The sequence below is a fragment of the Cetorhinus maximus genome, chromosome 4 (assembly GCF_964194155.1).
Source record: "Cetorhinus maximus chromosome 4, sCetMax3.hap1.1, whole genome shotgun sequence".
NCBI lineage: Eukaryota > Metazoa > Chordata > Chondrichthyes > Lamniformes > Cetorhinidae > Cetorhinus > Cetorhinus maximus.
This window is the reverse complement of record NC_135882.1, coordinates 48374307-48399847: the sequence shown is the minus strand read 5'-3', so window position 1 is coordinate 48399847 and position 25541 is coordinate 48374307. Positions and strand designations below refer to the sequence as shown.

At 40.9% G+C, this 25541-nt stretch overlaps 1 protein-coding gene across 2 annotated transcripts in view; it reads right to left on the bottom strand.

Annotated features, from left to right (window-relative positions):
* The window catches only part of vps41 (VPS41 subunit of HOPS complex), a 256233-nt gene that overhangs the window by 173977 nt on the left and 56715 nt on the right, over positions 1-25541 (bottom strand). For both annotated transcript variants that reach the window (XR_013576374.1, XM_078540140.1), the window contains exons 3-4: positions 23895-24002; positions 21492-21569 (exon numbers count right to left, since the gene is read on the bottom strand). Coding sequence is in view for 1 of the 2 variants with exons in the window: in XM_078540140.1 (XP_078396266.1) it covers positions 21492-21569; positions 23895-24002 (186 nt within the window). In the remaining variant the exon portion in view is untranslated. The remainder of the gene's footprint in view (positions 1-21491; positions 21570-23894; positions 24003-25541) is intronic.

Sequence of the window (25541 nt, the reverse complement as noted above, 5' to 3'; positions counted from 1 at the left end):
CTCAGTAGTAATAAGACCTTCAAGTCTTATATTAGGTTTCTTACAAAACTAAATTAAACCTTTATTAATAGAAGAAAATATTTTAAGTACACACGTAGATCTACAATTTGCTACAATAACTTCTAAATCCCCTAGTTAATCTAACTTCCAGTTACACTTTCGTTAAGGCAACAGTAAGACACATAGATTTGGAAGACCCAGGCAAAGAAACACGCTACCCTGAACAATCCAATTCAAAGTGAGTTTTCTGAGCTTCAGTTCTTTGTAGACAGCAGCTTGAGGCTGAGGCGCTGGAAGTTTTTCACACTTGTTTTAGATCTTAGAATGCCTGCCCTTACACACAATCTTTGCTCCTTTATACATATTTTCCCCTTTGAATGCAAATTCCCATTGTTTCACTATGTCTTTGGACTTTACCTCTTTAATAATAAAATCCATCAAAGTACCAATTTTACCAGTAATCTTTGGGAAAAATAAACACACTGTTTAACTTCTCCTGGCTAGGTGAAACATTTCACCCCTCCTTTGAAATCAATGTAGTCTGGTTTATTTAAAAATGCAAATGTTCCCTTTACACCTATGTAACCGATTTACCATTGCAAACTTAGCTTATCTTCAATTCTGTCAAAGCCTTCAGACTTTACTTCAACACGCACCCCACTATTATTCTACAATAAATTCCAATAACATTATGAAAATTATTATATCTCCCTGACACAGTTGAGATGGTAGATACTAGCTAGATCGGGGTGACCTCCATGGCGCCTCATCATTTTCAGTCAACTGCACAAAGACCAGAAAGATCAGGACAAGCAGAGTGGAGCTCTTTCAGACAGCTTCCCGATCTCCAATGTTATTAAGCAAGGATGAGTTCTGGCACCGACTGTTTTCTCTATTTTCTTCAGTGTGATGCTTCAAGAGACAAAGGCAGGCTTGACAGAGGGCAGATACATCTGCAGTCTTCAACCTGCAACAACTGCTGGCACATCCAAAACCAAACAGCTTATTGTGGAGCATTTGTTTGCTGATGAATGTGCCCTTCTGGCTCACACAGAGGCGGCAATCCAGCTCATTGTAAAGCGTTTCTCTAAAGCAGCAGATGCCTTTGGCCTTACTAAAGAAAACAGAAGTGTTGTACCAGCCATAGTCCTGAGAAAATTACAATCCACCACAGTTCAGCATTGACAGCAATCTCAATGCAGTAGAACATTTTATCTAAATGGGCAACAGTATCTCAAATGACGCCACAGTCAGCAAGGATACAGACATAAACAATCGGTTGCCCAAGGCCAACAGCTCCTTTATCCACGTCTCGAAGTGCATCTGGCGAAACCATTCATCGCGCATTGTTACGACCCCTATGGGGGAGCCGTAAACCAAAGTAACCAAATTTACCAAACAACCCCCAAATGTAGAAATTACCAACACAATTACACTTTTTATAACTTTAATTTTAACACGAATCAAAATCATCGCAAATTAAACAGGAATTAACAGGCAAATGATACTCCAGATAAAAAAGATAAAATTTGACTTTAAATAGTTATAACAAATGTCGTCCACAGCCACAAGAACCCACATCACTCCCCTCAAAGGTGGCACCATGTGCAATCTCATTCTTTCCAGTTCAACCAATTTGGCCCTCAAGTCGCATTCACTGGCAGGCGTATTCCATCTGAGGTCCTTGGATATGGTTAGCACCGACAGGGTGCACCTTCTACCAACCCCCTCTCACTTTGGTCATGACAGACTTGGTGACATAGCTTTCCAAAGTTCCTTTGCAACTGAACAACCAACCACATCCAGTTCATGATCTAGTCCTCGGATACAAACTCTCAGCCCTTTCGTATGCTTGAGCTATTCACACCACTTTTCAGGATTTAGTCCCTTTTAGCTCACTTGTACATTACCTCCCCAAGAGCTTCTGGAATTCTATTCTTCTTCTTACTGCCAAATAGAAAATCGACTTTGTAGAGCTGTGCTGGCTTCTCCACACACAAATTCTGCGTTCCTCTTTCTGGCTCTCTTTGTTTTCTCTGCATGTCTGCACTGGTGTGCTGATCACCTTCTCCCTGCAGCTCTCCAGCTTGTAGCTGTCCTTTGCATCTTGCCACACTGCTTCTGTCTTAACTTCCTTCCTGTTGGTACTGCTTCCAAATTGAGGGCTGCCAGGTGACATGGACCAGTATTTCTTATTGTCCAAGAAATTACAATTGGTCTCTTTACAATTGATGCAAACTCTTAGAAGTCCTTTTCAAACGTACTTATAAACAATTACAGATCCCCAAACATTTTAAAGAAGTTACAAATTTTTTTAATGTACTCAATCGATTTGGTCTTCAAGTTGCATTCCATGTCAGCTGTATTTGATCAGTGGTGGCGACAGTTGTTATCTGAACAGCACACTCCTGCAGAATCTCCTTAGCTAGGTCCATGACAGTCTTGATGGCACAGATTCCTCAGAGACTCCTTTATCTGAACCCATTAATCAACCCCGTTAAACAGTCTGGTGGGGTCTAGCAAAATTGAAGCAGCAGCAGTGCAAATGACAAACCTGATGCATTTGCAACCATCATCAGCCAGGAGTGCCGCATGGATAATCCATTTTGGCTCCTCCTGAGCTCCCCAGCATCATAAATTCCAATCTTTCGCCAATTTGATTCACATCATGTGATATCAAGAAGTGGCTGAAGGCACTGGATGCTGCAAAGGCTATGGGCCCTGTCAACATCCCGGCAGTAGCACTGAAGACTTGGGCGCTAGAATTAGCTGTGACCTAGCCAAGCTGCTCCAGTACAACTACAACACTGGCAAGGGTCAGTGTTGGGACCACAACTTTTCACTTTATACATTAATGATCTAGATGAAGGAACTGAGGGCATTCTGGCTAAGTTTGCAGATGATACAAAGATAGGTGGAGGGACAGGTAGTATTGAGGAGGCAGGGAGGCTGCAGAAGGATTTGGACAGGTTAGGAGAATGGGCAAAGAAGTGGCAGATGGAATACAACGTGGAGAAGTGTGAGGTCATGGACTTTGGTAGGAAGAATAGAGGCATGGACTATTTTCTAAATGGGGAGAGAATTCAGAAATCTGGAGTGCAAAGGGAGTCCTAGTCCAGGATTCTCTTAAGGTTAACTTGCAGGTTGAGTCGGTAGTTAGGAAGGCAAATTCAATGTTGGCATATATTTCGAGAGAGCTAGAATAAAAGCAGGGATGTGCTGCTGAGGCTTTATAAGGCTCTGGTCAGACCACATTTAGAATATTGTGAGCAATTTTGGGCCCCGTATCTCAGGAAGGATGTGCTGCCTTGGAGAGGGTCCAGAGGAGGTTCACGAGAACGATTCCAGGAATGAAAGGCTTAACATATGAGGAACGTTTGAGGACTTTGGGTCTATACTCGATGGAGTTCAGAAGGATGAGGGGGGATCTGATTGAAACTTCCAGAATACTGAAAGGCCTGGATAGAGTGGACATGGGGAAGATGTTTCCATTAGTAGGAGAGACTAGGACCTGAGGGCACAGCCTCAGAGTAAAGGGAAGACCTTTTAGAACAGAGATGAGGAGAAACTTCTTTAGCCAGAGAGTGGTGAATCTATGGAATTCATTGCCACAGAAGACTGTGGAGGCCAGGTCATTGAGTGTATTTAAGACCAAGATAGATAGGTTCTTGATTGGTAAGGGGATCAAAGGTTACAGGGAGAAGGCGGGAGAATAGGGTTGAGAAACTTATCAGCTATGATTGAATGGCAGAGCAGACTCGATGGGCCAAATGGCCTAATTTCTGCTCCTATGTCTTATGGTCTTATGGCATCTAGCTGACAATTTGGAGAATTGCAGAGATATTTCCTGTCCACAAAAAGCAGAAAAATCCAACACAGCCAATTACCGGCTCATCAGTCTCCCTTAGGGGTCGTTGACAGTGCTATCAAGCGGCACTTATGCAGCAATAACCTGCTCACTGATGCTCAGTTTGGGTTCCATCAGGGCCACACCGATCATGACTTCATTACAGCTTTGGTCCAAACATGGACAAAAGAGCTGAACTCAAAAGGAGAGGGGAGAGTGACTGCCCTTGACATCAAGGCTGCATCTGACAAAGTATGCATCAAGGAGCCCTGGCAAAACTGAAGTCAATATGACTAGGGGGAAAAAATCTCTGTTCGTTGGAGTTATGCTTAGCAAAAAGGAAGGTCGCTGTGGTTGTTGGAGGCCAATCACCTCAGTCCTGGGACATCACTGCAGGAGTTCCTCAGAGTAGTATTCTAGGCCTAACCATCTACAGCATGCTTCATTAATGCTCCAAAATAAGGTCAGAAGTGGGGGCATTTGTTGATGATTGCAGAACATTCAATATAATTCGCAACTCCTCAAATACTGAAGCAGTCTGTGTTGCATGCAGTAAGACCTGGATGACATTCAGGCTTGGGCTGATAAGTAGCAAGTAACATTCACACCACACGTGGCAGGCAATGAACATCTCCCCCTTGATATTCAATAGCATTGCCATTGCTGCATTCCCCTCTATCAATATTCTGGGGGTTACCATTGACCAAAAACTGAACTGGGCTAGCCATAAAAAAACTGTGGCTACAATAGCAGGCCAAAGACTGGAAATTCTGAGGCAAGTGACTCATCTCCTGGCTCCCCAAAGCCTGTCCACCATCGACAAGGCACAGAAGTCAAGAATGTGATGGAATACTCTCCACTTGCCTGGATGAGTGCAGCTCCAACAACACAAGAAGCTTGACACCATCTAGGACAACGCAGTCTGCTTGATTGGCACCCCACCCACTACCTTAAACATTCATTTCCTCCACCACTGATGCAAATTGGCAGCAATCTGTATACAAGATGCATTGCAACAACTCACCAAGCCTCCTTCGACAACACCTTCCAGACCTCTGACAGCTAGAAGGACAAGACTGACATATGCATGGGAAAACCACCACCTGTAAGTTCCCTTCCAAGTCACACTCCATCTGGACCTGGAACTATAACATGATTCCTTCACTGTCACGGGATCAAAGCTCCTTTCCCAACAACACTTTGGGTGTACCTGCACCAGCAGTTCAAGGCGGTAGTTCTCCACCACTTTCTCAAGGGCAATTAGGAATGGGCAACAAATGCTGCCCTTGCCAGTGACACCCACATTTTCCGAAAGAATTTTTAAAAAGTAAAATTGCCCAATTCACAATCCCTTCTCTAACCCAGTCTTCATCTTTCTGTCCTGTTTCACTGTACTTCACATATACAGCTCCTTATAAATGTGCCTTCTCTGTTCTCCCCTCTGCTGCAGTTCTCCTTTGCTCTTTACAGCAGAAGCTTCTTTGTCTGTCTTCTCTATGTTTGGCGCATGGCAATTTTATATCCCAGCTTCCTTCCTGTTGGCACTGCTGTCAGGGTCGTCACAGGTCACATGGACCAGTATTTCTTATTATCCAACAAAATTACAATTAAACCCTTTATAATTAATGCAAACCTCTTAAAAGTCCTTTCTGAACATTCTTAGAAATAATTACACATTCTCTATATACAGGATTGGATAAAGAGAAAAAGGAGGCTTATGGCAGATACCGGGGGCTCAAAACAGCGGAAGCATTAGAGGAGTATAGAATGTGTAGGGGGGGAACTTAAAAAGGAAATTAGGAGAGCAAAAAGGGGTCATGAAAAAACATTGGCAGGTAAAATAAAGGAAAATCCAAAGTTATTTTACAAGTACATTAAGAGTAAGAGGATAACTTGGGAAAGAGTAGGGCCCATTAAGGACCATAGTGGTAATGTGTGTGTGGAGCCGGAAGACGTGGGTAGGGTTCTAAATGAATATTTTGTGTCAGTGTTCACAAGCGAGAGGGACAACGTGGGTATGGAAATCAAGCAGAAGAACTGTGATATAATTAAAGAAATTAGCATTGAAAGGGAAGAGGTTCTAAGTGGTCTGGCAGGCTTAAAAGTAGATAAATCTCCAGGGCCGGATGAAATGTATCCCAGGCTGTTGAGTGAGGCAAGGGAGGAGATAACAGGGGCTGGCAATAATTTTCAATACCTCTCTGGCCACAGGAGAGGTGCCAGAGGACTGCCAATGTGGTACCGTTATTCAAGAAGGGAGGAAGGGATAAACCAGGGAACTACAGGCCAGTCAGTCTAACCTCAGTGGTGGGGAAACTATTGGAAGCAATTCTGAGGGACAGAATTAATCTACACTTGGAGAGGCAGGGATTAATCAAGGACAGTCAGCATGGTTTTGTTAAGGGGAGGTCATGTCTGACCAATTTGATTGAATTTTTCGAAGAGGTGACCAGGTGTGTAGAAGAGAGCAATGAATTTGACGTAGTCTACTTGGACTTTAGCAAGGCTTTTGATAAGGTCCCACATGGGAGGCTGATAATGAAGGTAAGAGCCCATGGGATCCAAGCAATTTGGCAAATTAGGTCCAGTATTGACCGAGTGGCAGGAAGCAAAGGGTGATGTTCGAGGGGTGTTTTTGTGACTGGGTGCCTGTGTCCAGTAGGGTTCCACAAGGATTGGTGTTGGGTCCCTTGCTGTTTGTGGTATATATAAACGATTTCAACTTGAATGTAGGAGGGTTGATCAGTAAGTTCGCGGATGACACGAAGAATGGTGGGATGGTAAATAGTGAGGAGGATAGCCTTGGATTACAGGAGGATTTGGATGGGCTGGTCAGATGGGCTGATCAATGGCAAATGGAATTTAATCCGGATAAGTGTGAGGTGATGCACTTGGGCAGGACAAACAAGGCACGGGAATACACAATGAATGGTAGGACCCTGGGAAGTACTGAGGATCAGAGGGACCTTGGTGTGCATGTCCACTGGTCCCTTAAGGTAGCAGGACAGGTACATAAGGTAGTTAAGAAGGCTAATGGGATACTTGCCTTTATTAACCGAGGCATAGAATATAAGAGCAAGGAGGTTATGCTGGAACTGTATAAAACGCCAGTTAGGCCAGAGCTCGAGTATTGCGTGTAGTTCTGGAATCCACATTATAGGAAGGATGTGATTGCACCAGAGAGAGTGCAGAGGAGATCTACCAGGATGTTGCCTGGGCTGGAGAGTTTTAGTTATGAGGAGAGATTGGATAGACTGGGGTTATTTTCCCTGGAGCAGAGGAGATTGAGGTGTATAAAATTGTAAGGGGCATAGATAGGGTAGGCAGGAAGGAACTTTTCCCCTTGGTGGAGGGATCAATAACCAGGGGGCATAGATTTAAGGTAAGGGGCAGGAGGTTTAGAGGGAATGTGAGGAAGAATTTTTTCACCCAGAGGGTGGTGGGAATCTGGAACTCACTGTCTGAAAGAGTGGTAGAGGCAGAAACCCTCATAACATTTAAGAAGCATTTGGATGTGCACTTGTGATGCCATGGCATACAAGGCTATGGGCCTAGTGCTGGAAAATGGGATTAGAATAGTTAGGTACTTGTTTGACCGGCACAGGCTCGATGGGCCGAAGGGCCTTTTTCTGTGCTGTGGACCTGTATGACTCTGGACATTTTAAAGAAATCACCAATTTTCCTTACTTTTCTGCTTCTTGGCCAAATGTCATCACAGTATCTCTTCACAAACTGAGAGCAGTTGTCATCACCATCCTCTTTTACGGGTCAGAATCATGAGTTCTGTACAGAAAACAAATGCGACTGCTGCAGCACGTGTCACACATGGAGTATTCCAGAATGTCAACAGCAGTGATTTATGGTGAACTATGCTCCGCTAATAAGACTGAGGTGCATCTTGTAACACTTCAAAGACCAGTTGAAAAGATAACTCTCTGGCTGACGCTGATCAATGGGTGAACATACGAATTAGTAGCAAGAGTAGGCCATTCGGTTGCTAAAGACTGCTCCACCATTTGATAAGATCATGGCTGATCGGATTGTTGTCTCAACTCCACTTTCCTACCTAACCCCCGATACCCTTTGACTCCCTTGTTCATCAAGAATCTACCTACCTCTGCCTTAAAAATATTCAATGACCTTGCCTCCACTGCTCTCTGGGGAAGAGTGTTCCACAGGCTCACGATTCTCAGAAAAAAAAACTCATCTTTGTCTTAAATGGGCAACCCGCAATTTTTAAACTGTGACCCCCCCAGTTCAAGACTCTCCCACAAGGGGAAATATCCTTTCAGCATCCACCCTGTTAAGGTCCCTCAGGACCTTATATGTTTCAAAAAGATCATAAGAACATAAGAACTAGGAGCAGGAGTAGGCATTTCAGCCCCTCGAGCCTGCCCCGCCATTCAATACGATCATGGCTGATCTCAATACAGCCTCAACTCCAATTTCCCGCCCTCTCCCCATAACCTTCCAACCCATTACTAATTAAAAATCTATCTCCTCCTTAAATTTATTCAGCGCCCCAGCATCCAATGCACTCTGAGGTAGTGAATTCCACAGATTCATGATCCTTTGAGAAAATTAATTCCTCATCTCTGATTTAAATCTACCACCCCTTAGCCTAAAACTATGGCCTCTCATTCTAGAATGCCCCACAAGGGGAAACATCCGCTCCACGTCTACTTTGTCTATCCCATTAGCATCTTATTTACCTCAATTAGATCTCCTATCATCCTTCTAAACTCTAGCGAGTATAGGCCTAAACTGTCCACTCTCTCCTCATAAGACAAGCCCCGCATCTCTGGAATCAATCTAGTGAACCTCCTCTGAACTGCATCCAATGCAACTACATCCTTCCTCAAGTAAGAGGACCAAAACTGTGCACGGTACTCCAGGTGCGGTCTCACCAATGCCTTGTACAGTTGCAACAACGCTTCCCTATTTTTATACTCTATTCCTTTCACAATAAATGCCAAAATTCCATTTGCCTTCCTTATTACCTGCTGTACCTTTCAGCGATTCATGCACGAGGACACCCAGATCCCTCTGCACTGAAGCATTCTGAAGTTTCTCTCCATTTAAATAAGTCGCCTTTTTATTCTTCCAACTAAAACGGATAATGTCACACTTATCCACGTTAAACTCCATCTGCTAAATTTTGGCCCATTCACCTAACCTGTCCATATCCATTTATAAATTTCTTATTTCTTCATTGCAACTTAATTCCTCACCTATTTTGGTGTCATCGGCAAATTTAGCTATAGTACCTTCTATCCCTAAATCCAAATCATTTATAGATTGTAAATAGTTGGGGCTCAAGGACCGAACCCTGTGGCACCCCATTAGTTACAGCTTGTCATCCAGAAAAAGACCCATTTATCCCGACCCTCTGCTTTCTGTTGATTCACCCATTATTCTTCTATACTCCATTGGATACAGACCCAACCTGTCCAACCTTTCCATTCCAGGAATCAGTCAAGTGAACCTCCTCTTAATTGCTTCTGATGCGATTATGTCCTTTCTATAGGAACTGTAGACAGTAGATGTGGTCTCACTAATGGCCTGTACAACTGTAGCAAAGCATGCCTACTTTTATATTCCATTCCCCTTACAATAAACAACAACATTCCATTTGCCTTAATCATTTGCTGTACCTGCATACTAAATATTTGTGATTCATGTACCAGGACACCCAGATCCCTCTGTACCTGAAATCTACAATCTCTCCCCATTTTAGTAGTATATTGCTTTTCTATTCTTCCTGCCAAAGTGGTACAAATTCACATTTTCCCATATTATACTGCATCTGCCAAATTTTTGCCCACTCATTTAATCTATCTATATCCATTCGCAGACTCCTTATGCCCTCTTCACAAATTACTTTCCTACCTATCTTTGTGTCATCAGCAAATAAGCAACCACATATTCAGTCCTTACATCCCAGTCATTGGTATAGATTGTAAATAGTTGAGGCAGCAGCACTAATCCCTGTGGCACTCCACTCAGTACATCCTGCCAACCCGAAAATGACCCATTTATGTCTACTCTGTTTCTTGTTAGCTAACCAATCTTCTATCCATACTATGTTATCCCCTACACCATGGGCTTTTTTGTGTAGTAATCTTTGAGGTGGCACTTTGTCAAAATGCCTTCTGGAAATCCAAGTACACCATATCATAAGTTCCCATTTATCAACCCTCTTGTTACATTCTCAAGGAACTCTAATAAATTAGTCAAACATGATTTCCCTTTCTCAAAACCATGTTGACTCTGCTTGAGTGCACTGAGATCTTCTAACTGTCCTGCTGTAACCTCCTTAATAAATTCCAGCATTTTCTATATGGCAGAAGTTAAGCTATCCGGCATGTAGTTTCCTGCTCAGTCTCCCTCCTTTCTTGCAGAGGTGAGTTACATTTGCTATTTTCCAATCTGATGGGACCTTTCCAGAATCTAGGAAATTTTGGAAAATTAAAATCTATGTATCTATTATCTCAGCAGTCACTTCTTTCAAGAACCTAGGATCAAGTCCATTAGGACCTGGGGCATTGTCAGCTTTTAGTTTTGATAATTTTCTCAGTATCCATTCCCTGGTAATTGTAATTGTTTTAAGTTCCTCCCTCCCTTTCACCTCTTGACTTATAATTCTTTCTGGGATTTTATTGGTATCCTCTAGTGAAGACATATGCAAAATAGCTGTTCAATTCATCCAGCATTTCATTACTTTCCATTATTAATTCCCCAGGCACTCTCTCTAGAGGACCAATGTGTGAGAGCAGGAGGATGTTGATAGAAACAGATGGTGCACAACATGAAAAGCAACCCACAAGCTCAAAACAAATAAGTGCGAGGCTGCTGAACAGAGGCGCAGACAACAGGAGTCTGCTTAAACCGGAGCGCCTCAAAACCAGGACTTTCTGTGCCCCAAATGCTCAAGAACTTGACGATCAAGAACTGGCCTGTTCAGTCACTATGATCATGCCAACTAGCACAGAGACAAGCCTTCCCGTGATCTTCAACTAGAAGAATCTGCCATTATCATCTTCATTGTAGCTGCATTTAGATTTTGCTCCAGAATTAAAGTTGATGAACTAATCTTAAACTCTCTATTAAAATTACATGGTGCACTCCTGTAGAGATGCAAGCGATTAAATGTCATTTTTTATTGGTTATAACTTTGGTTTCAATGCTATTATGGTCCGTCGTGCATTCTGAAATCTTTTCTATTCCTTCTTTGTTAAATGCTTTTCAAACTTAGCCCTCAAAATTTGCTTATATTTTCTCACTTGGATGCCTATAATCACCATTACAAATCTGTGTGTTTTGCGTCCAAAACAAATTTTTAAATTTAGTTGTATTTTGTAGCAATTTCATAGATATTCTGTGCTCTTAAGATGCAACACTAGTGTGAAACATTAAGAGGACAAATCAATTGAAAAGATCAAGTAATCTGAGTTAATTGGCTCATTACAGACCCTCCCTGCATCTTTTGTTCAAAATGAAATTCCAATTCAAGTACACAGTGGAGACACCAGAGTTTAAAGAGAGGAAAGAAAGAGAATCTAAGATTTTTAGCACTATTTATACAACAATTTCTATTAACTCACTTCTTCTATCAGGTTCCTGAGAGGCATGAGCTGAAGCAACTGCAAGATCAGATCCGTACTGCTTAAAGCAATATACGGCAAGGGGTGTGAGAGGGCACAGCACATTGCAGCATGTAGCACAGATGTGTATGCAAGGCGCTCCAGTGAGACCCTGATCTTTTCTGGCAGCCATGAAGAAGTTTGAAATGTGGATGTGATACTTCCCCAGACAGCGAATGGTCCTGTCACACAGAGGGAAATAGGAACATTTCCTCCTTGAGATGATATCCCACCAATATTGAAAAAGCAGCCGTTTCCCTACCCCTCCACCTCTAAATCGAGTAAGGGAAGGGTGTAAGCTCATTTCAATAGTATTCTTTACCATCTATGTCTGTATTTTGCACTGGTTGAGAGTGGTGGCCAATCAAACCATTATGCTAGAAAAAATACATTGAAGGAAGTGCAGGCCCACTTTAGCCAAAACTATGCAGAGCAGCTCATTCATTGTGCACTTGATATAATTACAATTTTATACAGATGTATTATTTAGTTACAATTTTATTAGTGCTTCTCACCCAGGAGCAACATTTTTTGGAACTTCAACATTTTTTTAAAAGAATGTCTATGTAGAACACTAACCGTAGAAAGCATGATCCAGGCATTCCAATAAATTCCCACTTCATCCTGCACTTGCCTACCAACTGGGCAGAGGGAAAACAAGCAGTAAATCAAAAGACCTTTTTAAAAAAATTTTGCAGGATTTCTTGGTCTCTCTTCCACCCCATTATAATTTTCATTCCTTTGTCCTTTCTATATAGCTGCATTGTCTCAGTGACAATTATATCAATTGAGCAGTGAAGGTTATTTAACACATTAATTCCATCGCTGTGACTGATGCATTTGTTGATTTTCGCATCACAGCCCCCTCCCTTTCGCCTGCACACACTATGTTTCCAACTTTAGTAATATTTATTTCATAGCAGCTAAGTCTGATAACTGAGGTCTTGTGGCACAGTGGGTAACATCCCTGCCTCTGAGCCAGAAGCTCCGGGTTAGAGTCCAACCCCAGGACTTGATGGTCAAGAGAGATGCGTTCATAACAGCCAAACAGGTTGATCATCAGCCTGCAAACCCTGCCAACACATGCCGATGGCAGACAGTATGAGTGGGAGAGATTCCTGGTCAACCATGTGATGGAAAGAAAGTTGGAGCCTCTACCATCACCATCCATAGCTCCAGACTACAACATGTATGTCAACGTGCATGTTGCCACAACAACTCTGACTCCCTGAGTGATCTTAAGCGCGCACACATACACACACATCTAATAACGGTTACAGACCTGAAATGTTCCCCTATATTACAATAATGACTACATTTGAAAAATACTTAACTGGCTTTGGAACATCTTGAGGTAATGAAAAGGTGTGTAAATGTATTTTCTTTCTTTCTTTCAAAAAAGCAATGCAGACCATCAGACACTAGGTGGCACTATTGCACCTCCAAGTATATAAGCAGTCCACGCAAATTCCAACCCCGCTGTAAGCAACTCACTTTTATTTAAAAATATATAGAAAATATCTGGATCCCTTGTTTCCTCTATTCCCTGCAAAGTCCTGACAAAACTGTGCAGCTTTGTCAAATCAAAAGTGCAAGCCAGCCTTACTCCTTCCTGCCTTGCTCCTGGCTACACCTCTGGCTAACTGGCCATGCTGTCTCTTGCTATACTCTGCTAAATACTTGCCAGCATGTCCCAGCACTTCCATTCCCCGTGCCATCCTCTTGGATTCCAGATTCTCTCTGGCTCTTGCTATGTTCTTCCCTATCCTTCTAAAAATGTTGCTCAGCTCCCAATAAATCTAGGCTCTTGACATGTGGGTCAGTATTTGCAGCATTGGTGGAATATAGGGCCAGTTTTTTTTTCATTGCATTTACAAAACCATGAGGAACAAGATGCAGCATCTGCTCGCAATCTACACACTGTCTTCAAGTCACATCTGCTTCCTGTAACATATCTATTGAGGGCAAAACAGTAATTTCACCATCTCACAATGAAAAGTGTCAATGGGATATAAATATATCATGAAACATATTATACATAATATCTGCTTCTTGCAGTAGGACACATGCATGTATAACTACTGGTATAACTAAAGTTGATTTGATAGAAGACTAATTATTTTATTGCAAAAAATACAACTAGTGAAAAATTCATTACAAGAGACTTGACAATTAAACCCCTAAACTTAGGTTGTAAAATACAGACAAAATACTCTTAAGCATGGATTTTGGCAGCTTTTCAATTTGGAATATTCCTAGCTATTAGGAGAACCTTTTATAATCACATACTTTTTGGCAAAAGCCATCTCCCTCAGCATCCATCACACCAGCTTCCACTACTCAGATACCCAACAGAGGCCAGAGTAATCAATCAGCTAATGGGTCATTTGTAAAGCTTGCCTTGCTAACAAATAGGTAATTGATTCTTTTGCAAATGTTGCATCCCCATGGAAAATCTGTTTTGGAAGTGACTACTGTAAGGAAAAAAACGAGAGTAACTGAAGGAGAGTGAATGACTGTTTGAACAATCCCCTCGTTTTTATCAACCCCCAAAGACAAAGACAAGGAAATAACTGGTGAGATCTTGTACGGTAATAGGCTGCTGCTGAGTTTTATAGTGCCACCAGCTGCATACCTTCAAAGACATGTACACAGCCTTATTTATATTAAAGCTGCTGCTGAGGTTGAGATAAAAAATGGGATTAAAAAAGAAACATTCAAAATTTAAATTTATTTGGAAGGTTACTCAACTAGATATTAGGAATTTCTTTATCAGGAAAGAAATACAAATAATTGTAATTATATAGTATGATGTCAGATCTTCAGGGCATTCCATAACAATGAATTATTTTTTGAAGTGTAATCACTGCTGTATTGTTTGCAAATTAGACAATTTGCATACAGCAAGCTCCTATATATGAGATAAATGATTAGTAAAATTATTTTTGGTGGTTGCAATTGAAGAAATAAAAGTTAATTTGATACAGTGAGAACTTTCTGCTTCCCACGAATTAGTGTCATGAGATTTTAATATTTACCTCTAGGCAAGGTTTAATGCCTCATCCAAGAAACTACACTTGTGACAATGCAGCATCACTTTAGTACTGCAGTGAAGTGTCAGTCAAAATTATGTGCTCATTTTTGTACTGAGGCTTGAACACACAACCTTTTGACTTCGAGGTGGATGCTTTCACCTGAGCCAAGGTTGACACTTCAACCTATGAAGCCTAGATATAATACAGGTAAGAGCTACAAATTATTTACCAAGGTTAAACATGAAGAAACCATTCAAAAATAACAAAATCTGAGTTTTTCAAATTTTAACAGATCAGAGACAATAATCTATAACGACAGTATTTGTGAACCGGATCCCAATGTTTATGATGTTCTGTCCCTTGAGTTAGATCTGAATCTGCTGAACTATGGTATATAGATTTAAGGGTATAAATGACAGGAGCCAACTGCTGCATGCCCTGCTCCTAGAATCTCAATTAATATATAAAAACAGTTTGGTCAACACAGTGGAAGGAAAGCAGTGAGACCGTTTGACATTCAAGCAACTACATGTTATGTTATAACAAAATGTCTTACAAATGAAGTGTTAAACAGAGATCTGCCCCCTCAGGTGAGTATAAAAGATTCCTTGACACTATTCTAAGATTAGTGGATTTCTCCCAGTGTTCCCTTAACCAAACTTGAATGCATTTGATCTGGTCATTTATCTCACTGTTGTTTACAGGACCTTGCTGTGCATAAATTGGTTACTACATTTCTTACATTAAGTGAATATACTTAAAGCACATCATTGGCTGTGAAACACTTTTGTGACATCATGAGGTCATGATAGGTGCTACATAAATGCAGGTCCTTCCTAACAATGTTTGATAGATAGCGGCCAAAATCTAGGACTGCCAGGCCCAGTACATTATATGCTTGAAAAATAAACCTGGTCAAATAGGGAGCACTATTCCCTTGGCTTATAGCCTAACTTCCTCCAAGAATCCCCCTTGTCATAAATCTGAATTTGCATCTTTCTCTTCTTTCTCCTCTCATTTCTTCTCTGCATTCATCTCGTCACTAAGACACATGAATCAAAAAAAGGATCTACGCATGGAGGTAGAGAGCATGGCTGACATACTAAATGAATATTTTGCATCTGTCTTTACCAAGGAAGATGATGCTGCTAACGTCATAGTGACAAAGGAACTAGTTGAGATACTGGATGGACTAAAACTGGACAGAAAGTGAGAGCTGCTGGCTGTTAAAGTTAAAAAAAAATCACCAGGGTGTATGAAATGCATTTGAAGATGCTGAAGAGAATGAGGATAGAAATTACTGAGATAAGAGCCACGATCTTCCAATCCTCCTTAGATATAAGGGTAGTGGTCAGGAGGCTGGACAATTTCAAATGATACACCCTTGCTCAAAACAGAGTGCAAGAATAAAATTAACAACTACAGGCCAGTCAATTTAACCTTGCTGGTGAAAGTGTTTTTAGAAGTGACAGTCCGGGGTAAAATTTACAGGCGCTTAGACAAGTGTGGATTAATTAAGGAAAACCAGCATGGATTTATTAAAGGAAAATCATGTTTAACAATGTGATTGAGTTTTTCAATGAGGTAACAGAGAGGGTTAAAAAGGGTATGCAGCTGATATGGTGTAAATGGACTTTCAAGGCATTTGATAAAGAGCCCATATAATAGGCTTGTCAACAAAGTTGGGACCCATGGAATAAAAGGGACAGTGGCATCATTGATACAAAGTTAGCTGAGTGACAGGAGTTAGAGTAATGGTGAGCGGTTGTTTTATGGAATGGAGGAAGGAATATAGTTGGGTTCTCCAAGCGTGGGTCTTAGAACCGCTGCTTTTCTTAATATACATCAATGACTCAGGCTTGGATGCACAAGGCACAATTCCAAAATTTGGAGATGACTCAAAACTTAGAAATATTGTGAACTGTGAGGAGGATAGTGATAGACTTCGAGAGGCCATAGATAAGTTAGTAGAATGAGCAGACTCATGGCAGAGAACATTTAATGCAGGCAGTGTGAAGTGATACATTTTGATAGGAAGAACAAGCCCAGGCAATAGAAAATAAAAGGGTACAATTCTAAAGCGGGTACAGGAAGGACCTGGGAGTATTTGTGCATAAATCATTGATGATGGCAGGGCAGCAGTTTGAGAAAGTGGTTAAAAAGGCAATGGGATTCTAGGACTTATAAACAGAGCTATAGGTACAAAAGCAAGGGGGTTATGATAAATTTTTTAAACACTGGCTCTGCCTCAACTTGAGTACTGTGACCAACGCTGAGCACCGCACTTTAGGAAGGATGTGAAGGCTTTAGACAGAGTGCAGAAAAGATCAAAGAGAATGGTTCCAGGGATGAGGCAATTCAGTTACATGAAAAAATTGGAGAAGTTGTGACTATTTTCCTTGGACAAGATTTGATAATAGTGTTCAAAATCGTGAGGGGTGTAGGTAGAATAGATAGGGAAAAACTGTTCCCATTAGTGGAAGAGTCAAGAACCAGAGGACACAGAATTAACATGATTGGTAAAAGAACAATTGGAACATGAGGAAAAATGTTTCACACAGCAGATGGTCAGGATCACCAATGCAATGTCCGTGAGTGTGGCGGAGGCAGACTGAATCACAGCTTTCAAAAGGGAATTGGATCAGCAACTGAAGAGGAAAAAAAAATTGCAGGGCCATTGGGAAAGGCCAAGAAAGTGACTAGTTGAGTTGTTCTTGCAGAAAGCTGGCAAGGGCATTACAGGCTGTGCTGCACCATTCTATGATGAATCTACCATCATATCCCTCTCCTCAATACCAACCATTGACCCCTCTGGTCATGCAAACTAACACCCCATCTCCAACCTCTCTTTCCTCTTGAAAGTCCTTAAATATGTTGTTACTTCCCAGAGACATTTCTTTTTTCTTGGAAATCCTTGTTTGAATCTATTCAATTAGGTTTCCACTCCCTCAGCTATTTACAATCTATATTAGTGACTTAGACGAAGAGACAGAGAGTAATGTATCTAAGTTTGCTGATGATACAAAGCTAGATGGGAATGCAAGCTATGAGGAAGACACAAAGAGACTGCAAATGGGTATATTAGACAGGTTAAGTGAGCAGGCAACAAGGTAGCAGGTGTATTAGAATGTGGAGAAGTGTGGGATTATTCACTTTGATAGTAAGAATAGAAAAGCAGAATATTTTTTATAAGGTGTGAAACTTGTAAATGTTGATATTCAGAGAGACTTGGCTGTGCTTATACAAGGAATGCAGAAATTTAGCATGCAGGAACAGCAAGTTGGCATGCTGGTCTTTTTTGCAAGGGGGATGGAGTACAAGAAAAAAAAACTTTTGCTACAACTATTTGGGCTTTGGTGAGCTGGAGTACTGTGTGTAGTTTTAGTCTGCATATCTAAGGAAGGATAAATTTGCCTTGGAAGCAGTACAGCGAACATTCACTAGATTAGTCCCTAAAATTAGAGGGTTGCCCTATGATGAGAGGGTAAGTAAATTGGTTCTATATTCTCTGGAGTTTACAAGAATGAGGGGTTTTCTCACTGAAACATACAAGATTCTGAAAGGACTTATCAGAGTGGACACAGAGATCATTTCCCCTAACTGACGAATCTAAAACACGGGGGCACAGTCTCAGGATAAGGTGCCAATCGTTTAGGACTTAGATGAGGATAAATTTCTTCACTGAAAGGATTGTGAATTTTTGGAATTCTCGACCCCCGAGGGTTGTGGATGCTCCATCATTGAGTGTATTCAAGGCAGAGATAGATTTTTGATTTCTCAGGTTGTCAAGGGATAAAGGAACAGGCATGAAAGTGGAGTTGATGCAGAAGATCAACCACGATCATCTTGAATTGTGGAAAAGTCTCGAGGGGCCATATGGTTTACACTTGCACCTCTTTCTTACTTTAGGTCAAGAACCAAGGAGCTTCTTAACAAAGTCACAAATGACATCCTTGTTCACTATGATAAGGGTAAACTACCCGTCCTCATCCTGTTCGCAGTCTCTGATGTGGTTGACCATGAAATTCTATTCTCAACCCACTCTATTGTCATCCAGATGGGTAGGACTGCATTTGCCTGGATTAATTTCTATCTATCCTATCGTAGCCAGAGAATTACATGCAAGGGTTTCTCTTCTTACTTTTGCACTTTTATCACTGGTGTCCCCCAAGGCTCTATCCTTGCACCCCCCCCACTCCTTTTCCTCATCTACATGCTGTCCCTCGGTGGCATCATCTGAAACCATGCCACCAGTTTCCCTACGTACACTATCTATCTCCTCGTCACCTCTCTTGGCCCTTTTTTTGTCTCTAAATTGTCTGTCTGCTTTTCTAACATTCAGTATCTGAAGAACAAAAATCTCTTCCGATTAAATATTCCCAAGGCAGAAGCCATTGTCTTTGGAAGCAGCTGCAATCCTGTTCCTTCACCACCGACCCCATCCCTCTACCTGGCAACTGTCTGAGGTTGAACCAGGCTGTTCACAACATTTGACCCCAAGATGAGCTTCCTACCACATATCTGCGCCATCACTAAGACTGTCAATTTCATCACTAACTTTGCCTGACTGATCTTGCCACAATTTATGTGCTGCTGAAACCCCCATCCATGCATTTGTACCTTTAGACTTAATTATTCCACTCACTCCTGGCTGGTCTCTCACATTCTACCCTCTGTAAACCTGAGGTCATTCAAAATTTTGTTGCCTGTATCCTAACTTGCACCAAGTCCTGCTCATTGATCTACACTGAGGTGTTGCTTGACAGGGAGCCAATTTTAAAATTCTCATTTGTCTTTTCAAATCAGTCCATGGCCTGACCCCTCCCTATCTCTTAAGCTCCTTCAGCTTTACAAACCCCACCTTGAATTCTGCTAATTTGGTCTTCTGAGCATTCCCAATGGCAGTCATATCTTCAGCTTCATAGGCCCTCAGCTCTGATCTTTTCCAACCCTCTTTCCTACTTTAAGATGCTCCTAAAAATCTCTTTGACCAAGCTTTTGGTCATCTAGCCTGATATCTCCTTATATGGCTTGATGTCAAATTTTGCTCCATAATGTTTCTGTAAAGTGTCTTGGAGACATTTTATTCCATTAAAGACATTATATGAATGCAAGTTGTAGTGTAAGATTTTGCCTGAGCTGATTTTTAAAAACCTGGCATTGAGGATGGTTTTAAAGAATCAATCATCAATGTAAATCTAGACAAAATTACGAAAATCTCTGCCTCTCTAAGAAAGGGAATTATGAGAGAAAGTAACACCAACACATCCTGTAAAAATGGCTAGCCACGACCTAAGTGAACATTGAATCAGGTACCCTTTAGAAAGGTCTTAAAATGCAAAGTCATAACACAAGTGGCAGAATAGCTTGCTAGCTGGCTTCAAGGTACGAAGTAGACTGTGGAATTAAGGGTGGTTTTTCCAGAGTGGCAGGAGTAGGATGTGGTGTTCCCTAAAGATCAGCGCTGGCACCATGGCCATTTACAACTGACATGAATGATTTTGACTTTGAAATCAAGGGCACAATTTCTAAATTTGCAGATGACATCAAGTTGTGAGGGTTAGTCAATATTAAGGAGGAGGTATGCAACATATTGGACATTAATAAACTTGCAGAATGGACAAATAACTGGCAAATGAAGTCCAACACAGATAAATGTGAGATAGCACATTTTAGTAGGAAGAATAAGAAGGTCACTTATTACTTGAATGGTGCAAATCTAGGTGGGATAGAGGAACAAAGGGATCTCAGAGTACAAATACATCAATCACTAAAAGCTGTGCCACAGGTTAGCAAGGTAATAAAAAGCAAACCAAGCTCTAAACTTTATTTCTAGAGTAAGAGAATTGAAAAAAAAAACACGGTTGGACCACAATTAGATGACTGTGTGCAGTTTGAGTTGCCGTATTGAAAAAAAGTTATAGAGGCAGTGGAGATGGTACAGAGAAGATTTATAAGGATGATATCAGAAATGCATGGGTATACATATCAGGATAGGATTCACAGGCTGGGTCTTTTCTCTCCTTGAAGAAAAGTGCCTGAGGAGAGACCTATTCGAGGTCTTTAAAATTATGAATAGTTTTGATAGAGTGAATAGAGAGAGAATTGTTCCTTTGTGGGGAAGAACATAACTAGATGCCATCAATATAAGATAGTCACTAAGAAATTCAACAGCGAATTCAAAAGAAACTTCTTTCTCCAAAGAGTGGTGAGATTGGGAACTTGCTAGCACAAGGAGTGGTTGAAGCAAATGGTATAGACGCATTTAAAGGGAAGCTGGATAAATATATGAGGGAGGAGGGAATAGAGGATTGCAATGATAGATTTAGATGAAGGAAAATGGAAAGACTCTTGAGTGGAGCATAAATGCCAGCATGGACTATTTGGGTTGAATGGCCCATTTCTGTGCCATATATCCTATGTAAAAACATCTCAACGTGCTTCACATGGATTTAATCAGACAAAAACCTGGTCAAACAGGTGGGTTTTAAGGAGTGTACTAATGGAGAGGGAGGTGGAAACAGAGTATTTAAGATACGTCTTAGGTTAACAACACAATTTAAATGGCAGTCCAATAATGAAGCACCGATAGCACATCGGTGGGATAAGGCATCGATTCAAACTTTCACTTCGCCCACTCTGAGTCTCAGTTGAGCTGTTAAAGGGTCAGGTGGGGAGCAAAGCAGGGTACAAAAAATGATTGAAAAGGGCAGTCGATCTGGACCTCTCTCAAGAAACTTCTTGTGACCAGCTCTGGAGGAGTGTGAGGACTTCAGCAGGAGAATAAGCAGCTTATTTTTTCATCCTTTCAACAGGGGCGGGGGGAGGCGAGAATTATACATACTCAGGTGGTGCCAGAAGAGCAGGGGTCTTAAAAAGATGGCTTGGAGAAAACAATTCAATGTGAGTGCAGAAATGAAAAGATATCACACTAGTAATTTTTGTAACAATATCAATTATACTCACAATGTCAAAACGTTGTGTCGCATCCCCCTGAATGTCCAGCAAGTAGACTTTACCATGATGTGTTCCCAGTGCCAAAAACTGAAACAAAACAGCAGCAGAGTAAAATTTATTTACCCTATATGCAATCCTGATGCACTTCTATCGATAGGAACCGTTTACTTTGTTTGATATAAAATGCTTAGAGCTACCTTTGCTGTTATTCCAAAATAATTTAGATGAAAATAAAACTTCGATACTTGCTTCATTTCAGTTCTGGAACGATGTGTAAATCTGCCCATGACATGCCAAGTATATAGTCGGGGAAATGGAGGCGTCAATACATTGTATCGGTCCGACAAGGGGAGTTCCAATATCCTCGTTATATTACAACACAGCCAATAATGGCTGCCCCAACTTCGGGGCTGGTGATTTAAAACAAGCCAGGTAACGCCACTGCTTCATTCTGAAGCTGTACCTGATCACCAGCTTCCAGGCAGCCTGCCAAGTATAAAGCCTGTATGTACGTTGTTTTTCTGCTAGTGGTGGCAAGTTTATGCCACAGTGGAAATGTAACAGATTTAAACACTGGCAGCTCCAGGGCACTGCAGAACCACTTCTTCCTGAACAGACTCCATTAAATAAAAGGGGTCCATAAAATGCCCCCAGTCCTCAACTCTTCTGCAGAAACAGATGGATTATGCAATACATATCATTTCTCAATTCCAGCAAGTGTGTTTACACTGGCCCTGATCAAAGAACTTATAAATAAAGACTATATATGAATTAGTCTATTCTTGTCATGATATCCAAATTATCTATCACACAAGCTTGAAAACAGAAGAAGAACGGGAACACATTGCATATTCATTGCCCTGTAGTTCCCCAGTACATATAAAATCAAATCATTGGAATAAAAAAAATCTATTTACTCATTTTAGCATGCTTTTAAATTCCAAATCCTTCAGGACATTTGTGTGCCGAGCTAAAGAAATTCACAAGCCGCAGTAAAATCACAGCAATTTTTTATACTCTCATGCTCCTTTCAGAGTAGGATTTTGTTGCCTTACATACATGGTGGCTAGAAATGTGTTCCTCAGCATGGACCTATAATTCTCTTTATGCACAATGTTCTTTTCAAAACAAACATCGTTCTACTGTTATCATAATTAGTGTTTCTTTTCTAAATGCTGCAATGTTAACCTGCCTCCCAAAAAAGGGAACATTTTCTCCTTAAGTCAGTAACATCTTTACGCAAAATGAAGCAATATGATTGTGCAAGTACTTGTTACCTGTCAAAATGAGTCACAAGGAAGCCTCATCTACTGACAACAAATTGTGTGCAGTTTGTGCACACTCACTGATGAACTGTGGCAGCTAATTAAAAGTGTAGCAATAAAACAAGAGGAAGATGCACATGCACAGCAAGGACGACAAAATATTTGCGGTATTATTTAATGAGGAGAGTTATAACTGTGTAAAATAAATGTAAAAATTCAAAAGAGCTGAAAATGCAAAGTTTTGGGAATAATTGATTAAAAAATCAAAATACATAACAAACATTCAGGATTTTTGCAAACACAAAGCAACATTTTAAACATTCTCAACTTTTTTCTTAAAGAAAAGGAATCGTAAACAGAGAATCAATATATTTGAGTTCAATGCATTAACCAAATTCTGGGACAACTCAAATTACAGTCTCTCTGTGCATCTGAGCATGCTTGATTGGAGGCTCTAATGAAATGCTCATATTTACAGGCACTACCAAGCATGTCAGTCAAGCAGCACCATCTAAAAAATAACCTTCCATTAACTTGAGGTTTAAAAAGGATTTATCAAGATGGAATTGCTAAACTGAAAATTAAATTCAGGCACTTATAACATGAACCTGCATTAAAGAGCAGAAAGGAAGAAGAGGTTCATTACAAATTCAGCCCGGCAATGTCTTTCGCCCCTGCAAGGTTGCTTTTTTTCAGGAAGAAGAAAGTCCCCCGGGTAAAGAAAATCAATACTGGTTAATAAAACATCAGGTGTGCAGACATAACTAGGTATGACTATTCCACTGCACAAGCCTGCTTGACTGCACCAGGTGCCATGACGATTAGTCATCTAGTACAGACTGATGCTTGTGAAAATGTGATGCTTTAGAAAGGAAAGTGGCTACTAGAAAAATGGGAAGAAAATTCTGAATAAATGCGGAACATTGAATTGTGTGAAACCCATATGTTTTATCAAAACATAACCATCGCTGCTTGATCTGAATCACAATGAGGTGGATAGGCTATGCACACGATTTTAAATTAGTCACCTATAGCTCTGATCAGCTCTATAATTTGTATAGCTTGTTTCAGTGGCCTTAAAGATTGTAACAGGTAAATTAAGTTTTTTGAAAATTACACGTTAAAATTGCTGGAACGAAGAGACTACCTTATCATGCACAGTCATACAACTTGCTGCATCTTTCTGAAGGATTGTTGTCACTCCATTAGCCAGTCTTTCATATTTAAGCTTTGGTTCCTCTTCACTTTCTTCCTCCTGCATTAAGAGAATAAAAAAAAATCAACAGCTAAATAAACTGATAATTTCCAGGTTTTACTCTATTAAAACTATAAAGACAATTACTTAGGAACTCCTGTTATCCCAGGACAACCATGAATTATTGATTGTCTGCCAGGATTCCACCTAGGGGAAATTAAAGTGGCAAGCCAACTATTTATAATTTCTTGAGTCCGCCAAATAAACTCATGTGTCCCGTTATGGCATTTACAGCAATATTTTATTACCATATGGCTGCTTTAGTGAGTAATTCTGCATAGTTTTAACACAATCAACAAGATCTAAACACATTTCACTCACTGAAAACAACAAATCCAAACCATTGCTCCTTTGTATAATGTTTTTCTGGATTGGAGTGATGGATGACTATGCTAGGGACAGGAATTTTTTTTCTCCAAATAACTGACAATGCCAAGCTCTAAGATTAGAAAAGCCAGGAAGCTGTCTCATTCCCACTGCCAAAGCCCACCGCCTTCTTTTCACAACTTAACCAACTGACCTCAATCCCAAGGAATTAAGAGTGAATCCCCACTGCAACATCATTATCCTAATATCTTTAAATAGCCTTTACAACTCTGATTGAAAAGTCCGGGTTATAACGTCAAATTAGCCCAAAGGTGCAAAACACAGGATTTTTTTCTCCTTAGAGTAGATAAGGTTGAGCAGATTTAATAAAGGTGTTCAAGGAAGACAGTGCACATGGAGAAGGCGTGGAAAGAGGAGAAAAGATGAAAGAGAAGACTTTCATATTATAGTGCCTTTCATGACAACTGGGTGCCCCAAAGTGCTTTACAGCCAATGAGGGACTTGTTGAAGTGTCGTCACTGTAATAATGTCGGAAAGGCAGAAGCCAATTTGTGCACGACGAGCTCCCAACCAAATTATGGCCCATAACTTCCGGTGGAGTGGCAACTGAGTTGGATTGTCACTCTGCTCCTAGTTTCTTACCTTAAAATGAAGCTGCTCCTATCTCTCCCGACCTTCCAACTCAAGCCAGTCAAGATCACACCAGCGCAACAGGTTCCCATGGACTACTGTCGAGTCCAGGAGAATCAAAGGTAAGTAAACTGCACCTTTTTTTTTCTAGCACCAGGTAGGTTTAATGGTCCTGCCACTTTGACATGGAGTCCCGTGGGGGTCAGCACTGTAGTTACCCAGAGGTAGAAGTGGTTTTAATTCTAAATTTTTCTGGGTAACTATGCTATATGACCGATGGAACCATCCAAAGTTTGCGATTTAAATTGCATTATCGATGGTTCCCAGGGCAGGGCAATTGCCCAAAGGGAGTCTGAACTTCCCTGAGCATTTGGCGTTCAATCCTTACCTGGGAATTTGTGGGGGTGGGGGGAACAACATATATTTGGTAGTTATGGGCCAATAAGTTTTTGCGGTGTTGATTGAAAGATAAATATTGGTCAGGGCACCAGGGGTAACTCCCTTGCTCCTTTTAAAAATAGTGCAATGGGATCTTTTACATCCACCTGAGTGTGCACAGGACCTTGGTTTAATGTCTCATCT